This window comes from Myotis brandtii, unplaced genomic scaffold, assembly GCF_000412655.1.
Source record: "Myotis brandtii unplaced genomic scaffold, ASM41265v1 scaffold274, whole genome shotgun sequence".
NCBI classification, from domain to species: domain Eukaryota; kingdom Metazoa; phylum Chordata; class Mammalia; order Chiroptera; family Vespertilionidae; genus Myotis; species Myotis brandtii.
Genome location: NW_005360425.1, coordinates 1106902 through 1115698, shown reverse-complemented (window position 1 = coordinate 1115698; position 8797 = coordinate 1106902). Strand labels below are relative to the sequence as shown.

General features: G+C 35.5%; 1 protein-coding gene across 7 annotated transcripts in view; it reads right to left on the bottom strand.

Annotated features, from left to right (window-relative positions):
• Positions 1-720: 720 nt before the first annotated feature.
• The window catches only part of ZMYM1 (zinc finger, MYM-type 1), a 22611-nt gene continuing 14534 nt past the window's right edge, over positions 721-8797 (bottom strand). For all 7 annotated transcript variants that reach the window (XM_005868560.2, XM_014541523.1, XM_005868559.2 and 4 more), the window contains 4 exons: positions 6295-6448; positions 4521-4676; positions 4320-4357; positions 721-3505 (listed from right to left, as the gene is read on the bottom strand). In XM_005868560.2, the coding sequence (XP_005868622.1) occupies positions 1199-3505; positions 4320-4357; positions 4521-4676; positions 6295-6448 (2655 nt within the window). In that variant the 3' untranslated portion in view covers positions 721-1198. The remainder of the gene's footprint in view (positions 3506-4319; positions 4358-4520; positions 4677-6294; positions 6449-8797) is intronic.

The following is an 8797-nucleotide window of genomic DNA, read 5'->3' as shown; positions in this document are numbered from 1 at the left end:
CAGAATGGAACCTGGGACCCTTCAGTCCGCAGGCCGACGCTCTACCTGAGCCAAACCAGTAGGGCCTATTACTAGTATTTTTACTGAGATCTGCTTCCTTGTCTTCTCTCCCTCATTTAATATGTACCTTGTCTTTCCTCTGCCCCTATTGTCTGCCTGTCCTGCTCAACTTGGTATTACAGCCAGTAGTTTCTCCTTAAATGGATTTTGTTTTGGAATGAAGCTTAGGTTTATTAGTTTCAAGAGTTCATAAGGACCTAGCCTATTTCAACATCTTCAGTCCCCTTAAATTCACCTGCAAATGGGCATCTTCAGGATCCTTTCCTGTTTTGGCTGTTTTCAAATTGGCCTGCATGCTTTCCAATGGAAAGCTGATTGGGGGGATCTATTCTCAAGGCCATCAGACATCCCACTGCTTTTCCTCCATGACCAATACAGACAGCCAATACCATTCAGGTCTTATACCTGCTTTTGAGTATTTTCACTACCTAGTCTTATTTTGGGACTGTGCAGACTACTTTGTCAGGGTTTCATGCAAAAACACAGCAACATTTTAATATTTAAATATTAAATTTAATATTTAAATATTAATATTTAATATTTAAATGTTAAGTTTTAATATTTAAATGTTAACAGTTCACAGAAAAGGATATACAAATGGCTCAAGCACATACCCAACCTTATTCTTAAGTGACAGTACAAAATTCCACTCATTAAATCTCCAGAGATTAATATACCTTTATTCAACTAATGGATTGGCAAAAATAAAAATATTTGACTCACATATTGTTTGCAGGACTGTAAACTGGCATAATCCTTACAGAAAGCAATGTGCCAATCAAAAATAAAGAATGCACAAATCTTTTGACCTAGTAATTCTAACTTAAAATTTTATCTTACAGTAACTTACTAATATGCAATATGACTTATGTGCAGTTATTAAATGAAGCATTATTTATACTAAAAAAACAATTAAAATGTCTGTTCCCAATATATCATGGTACATTCATACAATTCTGTGCAGCTGTACAAAAAGAATCAGGAAATTCTTTATGTGTTGACATGGAACAATCTCAAAAATACCATGTAAAGTGAAAAAGGCAAGTTGAAAATAGATTTTTCTTAGACAAACATTTGAAATAAAAACTGTTATATTCCAATAGAAATATGAAACTCAGGTAAATTCAGTGAGCAAATACTATATTTTATTCATCTGATGTATAAACTTTTCCACAATTCCATTGAGTCTTTCAGGCTCCAGCAGTTTATTTACTAATTCCTGTTCAACAGCCATTAGGGCCAAGCCACTAAGCTTCTCTTGTCCCATGGAATTACATAAATATGTTTTAAGACGAGGCAGTATAGAAAATGAGTTTTCAATACTTGCTGAAGTGACTGGCCAAGACAAAGCAATATATAATAGCTTTGATAAGCAAGGAATATTGTTATGAAGACCATGCTGAATAAATAAGTAGCCAAGGTTGCTGAAATTGATATGATCATTATCTATGACAAAGTTGAGCTTTGCATATTGCCGATAAAATCGAAGTTCTGGGATGATGTCTGCATCAAGTTTATAAAATTCTTGGACATGTTTGGCTGTTGCTTCATTTAATGGTTCATTCCATTTTAATAATAGTTCTGAAATTTGCTTCACTTTGCAATAATCAAATTCTGAAAAATATATTTTTAAATTCTGTAATATAGTATCTAATCCTTGGTAATAAATGCCAATTTTATATTGTTCTTCTGTGGAGGTAGGAAAAAACATATTGTCTGAATTATTAAGAGCTCTTGTTTCCTGAATTTTTCTTCTTTTATGAAAAGAAGGTCTTTCAACTTCAAAACCTTTACAGGTTATTTTTTGACATATTTCTTCTGCTTCCTCCCAGAAAATTTTGAAACAGACATCATTTCTTTCAGATGATAAACATTCCAAAATTGCTTCTATTTTTGAAGACAAAGAAAAAATGTCTATGGTTTCACTTCGAAGCTCTTTGGAAAGAATTCCTATAACACTTAATACTCGATAAAGAAACTTTAAACAAAAGATAAATTCAAATTTGGAAACCATTGTCAACAAATCACTCAATTCATCAGCCAAACTTGTGTTAGAATGGCTTGATACAACTTCCAATGTTTCAATAATGTCTGGAAGGCCCTCAATCACAGATAGTAATGTATGATCATGGAGTGTCCAACATGATTGTGATATATGTTTCTTGCATGTTTTGTTTTGACTTAGCTTTCGTATCTTTTGAAAATTTGCAGACATTTCCCTAGACATAGGAATAATGTTGAACAAAGAACTCAGCGTATTTAGAGCTCTTCGGAGTTCTTTTACTTCTTTACAAAACCTAATTACTGCTAAATCCAAAAAATGGGCATAACAATGTACGTATAAAGCTCTTGGCTCTTCCTTCTTGAATTGTGCTGCACTTTTATTGAATTTTTCCCTCAAATTAGTAGTACTATCATAGGCCTGGCCTCTTATTTTATTTATATCAACTCCAATTTGCTGCAGGTAAGTTGTGATAGTCCTGTGTAAACTGGTTCCAGTCATCTCTTCAACATCTATGAAACCCAAGAATCTTTCTTTAATTATGATAGCCTTTGATGTTTTTTCTGGGTATCTTACACAAATTGAAAGCTGTTCTTTAGTGGCACTATCAGTTACCTCATCGCATATTATTGAAAAAGCTGAGGAGACATTGATCTCATTCACAATATCTTGTAACATTTCAGTCTTTATTATATCAATAATATCATTTTGAATTTGTGTGCTATTATAGAAATCAACTTGTGAATTCATAAGTCTAAATATTTCTTCTCCTTTATCTTTTGCTCTGATTTCTAACAATTCTAAAAAATGGCCTTTATTCACAGATGAAATAGACTGGTCCTTTCCTCTTAAGGGTAAACACTGCTTTCCAAGAAATAAAATATTTTCGATGATAAGCTTTAGGTACTTTTTATTTCCTTCCATCTGTTTTGAATGAATAGATAAATTGTCACTGACAGCTTCATCACAAAACTGGTATTCCCTCCAAAACTGCAATGACTTCAAATGCATTATACTTTTTTCATGCTTTGTGAAATTTTTCAGAGTTTTTTTCCAATTAGAAATTCCTTGGGTTGCTAATGACTCTCCTCCAAAGCTATATTTTTTCTGGCAGAACAACTGGCATGAATAACAGAATGTTAAATCCTTTTTAATAGTGGTTCCTAACTTCTGAAAATTTGAACACCAAGATTTTTTAATACTTTGGGATTTACTTTTAACTTTTTGTACTTTAGATGTAAATTTTGGGTAACATAGTCTATTACTTATTTTCATAGATTTCTTATTGAGTGTAGCATCTTGGTTGGAGACTTGATCCTTTTGTACTTCTATATGGGATGAATGCTGACTGAGTACTGATGAAGATGGCAAAAGGCTTAGCTGTTGTTCCATACTACTATTAGCGATACCACTGCTTGACTCACTGGGTGAACTCTTAGAAACCTTTAGGAGGAAAATGATAACATTTGTTTTAACTGTTTACAAATAATGCAAATATCAAAAACATCTATGCTAATAACACAATAAGTGAATGAATAAGTTACAGTATGAACTCCACTAAGGGAAAACAATAATTATTTATAACATCTATTTGCAATCTAGAATCAATATCATTTGTTCAAAGGACTTTGGTATGTAATAAAAATTTTTATTGCTTAGGTGAGTAGAATTACTTAATAAATATTAAGAAAATTAATAAAGAACCTAAAGGAAAAACCATGACTAAGAATACTTCTCTTTGCCCCAGCCGGCTTGGCTCAGTGGATAGAGCGTCGGCCGGCGGACTGAAGGATCCCGGGTTCGATTCCCAGTCAAGGGCACATGCCCAGGTTGTGGGCTTGATCCTCAGCGAGGGGCGTGTAGGAGGCAGCCAATTCATGATTCTCTCTCATCATGGATGTTTTTCTCTCCCTCTCCCTTCCTCTGTCTGAAATCAATTAATATATTTAAAAAGAAAAAAAGAATACTTCTCTTTATTCTGGGGCTAGAGCCTCCACCCTTAGCCACTATGCTGAGTTAAGAATACTTCTCTTTAAATATTCTTATTAATAATTTAAATTCAAATTTGAGATTTGGGAAACTGAATATAAATACCAAAAGGTGTTTATTGCTCTACTTTTTTGAGCTCTAGCATCAAAATAGGAATTAAAATGCTCAGATACACACACACACACACACACACACACACACACACACAATGATTTAAAAAGCTTAAGAAAAGACAGTAGCCAAAAAAAAAACAACTCCAACAACTTACATCCAATAGGACATTTCCTCTTACTGAAGAAACTGTACCTGTTAAAGCATAAATTCAAGATCTTATACCATAATCTATAAAACAGCATCATAAACAATAATTGCTTCTTTTATATCAGGCAACATAAAGAAAACTTAGACTATAGAAAAATCATCAAGCAGGGCAAAACTATATTATGTCAAATAGCACATCAATTTTTACCTTGTAAGATATCAGAGTTCATGATGGGCAGGGCAGCATGAGTATCTGCCAATGACATTATATTGCTTATAACTGGAGTTGTATCTTTCTTTGGAGAAAGGTGCTTCTCTGGAGAAAGGAGCTCTGTTGAAGTATTGTGCACCATGGAAACATTTACTGATAAAAATAAAGAGATTTCTTATAAACCAGGCAGAATCAATTAGCATTGTTTAATAACAAGTGTTTCAAAGAACAATGCAAATATCCAATAGCTTTAGGTATTGCTGTGTATTGGGGTAATTTTTAGTAGGCCTTAGGGATAGCCAGGTTCTTTAGGATAATATCAATAACAACATTAATACAATAATTTACATTTCCTATCATTTTATATCTTTTACCTTTGCAAACAATTCCTCAGTCTTTATGCTATTTGTTTGAAATTTCAAAGCAACTTTTTCTGTGAAATTACACATGAAGAACAGAAAAGAGCCCTAGTAAGTTTGGCTCCGTGAATAGAGTGTCGGCCCATGAACTGGGGGTCCCGGGTTCAATTCTGGCCAAAGGGCTTGTACCTTGATTGCAGGCTCCATCCCTGGTCAGGTTCGTGCAGGAGGCAACCAATCGATGTGTCTCTCTTCTGTCACTTCCTCCCTTCTACTCTCTCTAAAAATCAATGGAAAAATATACTTGGGTGAGGATTAAAAAAAAAAAAAAAATGCCCTAACCAGTTTGGCTCAGTGGCTAGAGCATTGGCCTATGGACTGAAGAATCCCGGGTTTGATTCTGGTCAAGGGCACATGCCCAGGTTGTGGGCTAGATCCCCAGGACCATGCAGGAGGCAGCCGGTCAATGATTCTCTCTCTTCATTCATGTTTGTATCTCTCTCTCCCTCTCCCTTCCTATCTGAAATCAATAAAAATATATTTTTTTTTAAAAAAAAAGGAAGAAAGAAGAAGAAAAAAAAAAGAACAGAAAAGAGACTCCTACAGAATCTACTAATGGGTATCACTTCTAACTCTTCTAGGATTCACAAACCTCAGTACGAATGGAGCTGGGTTGCTATCCAAGCTAGTATTTTTTAATTCTCACTTTTTTTTAATCCTCATCCGAAGAAATTTTTCCATTGATTTTTAGGGAGAATAGGGTAGGGAAAGACAGAAACATCCGATGTGAGAGAAACACATCGATTGGTTGCCTCCTGCACGCACCCTGACCAGGGCATGGGCTGGGGAGGAGCCTGCAACCGAGGTACATGCCCTTGACCAGGATCAAACCCGGGGCCCTTTGGTCTGCAGGCCGACGTTCTATCCACTGAGCAAAACTGGCTAGGGCTAAGCTAGTATTGTAGATATTTCAATAATAAGCCATTTTGCAAGATGTACAAGCCCCAGGAGCATCATTCACTCCACTGACTATGTAAATAGCACCACTGGTGCTATATGTGGCTCTTTGATGGTATTACATAGTTGGCCCTGGATTATCTGTGCTTTTCTCTTAGTGAAGTTCAAAGTAGTTCCAATTGGCTCCACTTTCATGTGAAAATTCTAATAGCCTTGTTTTTACAAAGCAGGGCTAAGTACAGGATTCTATTCTAACACAACAATCTTTACAAATATTAAATCTCTGGTGGTAGTCTTCCTTTTATACAAAAATACTGGAAACCATTTCTTTGCAACAAGTTTTGAATGGTTCCGACTTTTAAATCTAATTTGGAAATGAATCAAGGTGATAAATTAAATGAAGCAGTAATATTCTTCAGTAATTACTAAACCTCTGATTACTAAGCAAATATTACCTGTAGAAGATTCCATCTTAGCTTTACTGTAAGCAGAAAAACAATTAACAGAGCAGAAAAGCTCTGTCTTCCCCAAGTCATTGGTAATCTCAATCATTTCATCTGAGGGCTTCAATGATTTGCAAAGACCAGATATAAGTGTTCGGGCTGGTTTCTGTTAAGAGATTAAAATAATATATTCCTGGTATATGACAAATTTTTAACATACTATCATAAAAATGTACCCAATACCACTGCTCTACAAATTAATGACAGTGAACCCACATTTTCACCTTATTAAAGACCAGAAAAGGCATCATAAGTTACAATGATTAAAATGCAGGAAATTGATCAATCTATTAGATAACTATTTGTATTTTTTGTCCGATATGTTAATAGCAATTATAATACATGTGCAAGCAATGAAAAAAGTGATCATAGAAGATGTTCACCATCCCAGGCAATCAAAGCCAATTTTATGAATAAAAAAAAAAGTCTTACAACTATAGCTTTTTCCTCAAAACCTGTTTGAGCATCAATTCAGGAAAACCTATGGTGCTAAAGCATATGTTTCATATTCAGGAGCTAGAAAAGGTCTTAACACACTTTACAAGATGTTGTGGGAAGTCACTTTTTCTAGGCCAACTTACATGGTAAAAATTGCAAGCATATTCGAAGAAAGCATTGAAGCAGTAAGAGGTATAGAATAAAGTGTGTTCAATAAGCAGTACGTGTGCAAAGGAAAAAGAGAGAAGCTGTGACGTTCATCACCTAATAGTATTCTTTTTAGTGAAACAGGAACCATCATTCTTGAGTTTAAGAAGTTAATACTAGATGGCAATGATGAAACAGAACTGCTTTTGTGGGCACAAAGTACAAAGACAAATTAAAATACCTTGTACAATTTTTTTTCTGTGAAAGAATATTGGCAAAGAAACAATGAAACAAAAAGCAGAGTATAATTTTGAAAATTTGTATTTTTATCCTTTATTAGTATGATTATATTTTCAGAAACTCCTAAAAATCCACTGGTATTTAACATTAACCAACAATAGTGGTATAATTTATTATTAATCATTCATATGGGAAAGATAATACTTATAATAATATACTCTACTGAGATGTAGCCAAAATAATTACATTTCTACCAAACAACCCACTTTTTAAGTCATTCCATTTTTAGACAGATATGAACACTTTCTAATTCTTGATTATAGTTCACTAATAATTTAGATTTTCTCCATTAGCACTGTCACACAATATCCTGAATGCTTTACAGTGTTAGGTGGTGCTTTAAGAAACAAAACAAATATGTTTTTATTGATTTTTTTATTTTTTAAAAATATATTTTGTTGATTTTTTTTTTTTTTTTTTTTAGAGAGAGAGAGAGAGAGGAAGGGAGAGGGAGAGAGAGAAACATCAATGATGAGAAACATCATCAATCGGCTGCCTCCTGCACACCCCCCACAGGGGATCGAGCCCACAAGCGGGGCATGTGCCCTGATGAGGAATCGAACCAGTGGCCTCTTGGTTCCTGGCTCGATGCTCAATCGCTGAGCTACACCAGCTGGGCTGTTTATATTGATTTTTTAGAGAGAGAGGAAGAGAGAGGGAAAGAGAAACATTAATGATATAGAAACGATAGTCTGCCTCCTGCATGCCCCATTACTGGGGATCAAGCCTGCAACCTGGGCATGTGTTCTGACCGGGAATTGAACCAGTGACCTCTTGGTGAATAGGTGATGCTCAAACCACTGAGCAACACTGGCCGGGCTAGGTGGTGCTTTTAAACTCCTTTACCCAAATCAGCCCTACCCCATCACATAGGTTGGATAAGTAAGTACTCAATATAGGTTCTTAAAACCAGGACAAGGCCTATTTATTAAGTGTGAGGGATAAAGAAGGAAAATAAGGAATGGCATTTCTTGCCTTTGGAAGATTTCCCTGACTTTCATTGTCCCATTTCTGTTCCCAAGACATTATATTCTCTGGTGTGGGCAGTCTGCCATAAAAAAAGATGTGGCTTGCCCTAGCTGGTTTGGCTCAATGGATAGAGCGTTGGCCTGTGGACTGAAGGCTCCCGGGTTCAATTCCTGTCAAGGGCACTTGCCGGGGTTGCAGCCTCGATTCCCAATGTGGGGCGTGCAGGAGGCAGCCAATGATTCTCTCTCACCATTGATGTTTCTATCTCTCTCTCCCTCTCCCTTCCTCTCTGAAATCAATACAAAAAAAATACCTATATGTATATGTATATCTATCTATACCTATCTATATCTATATATATATAAAAAGAGATGTGGCTTACAAATGACCTATTTGAATTGTGGTTTGTTAAGATTCCCATCTTCAGTAACTTTTTTTTTAAAAAATACATTCCATTGAGTTTTTACAGAGAGGAAGGGAGAGAGATAGTTAGAAACATCAATGAGAGAGAAACATCGATCAGCTGCCTCCTGCACATCCCCCACTGGGGATGTGCCCGCAACCCAGGTACATGCCCTTGACCGGAATCGAACCTGGGACC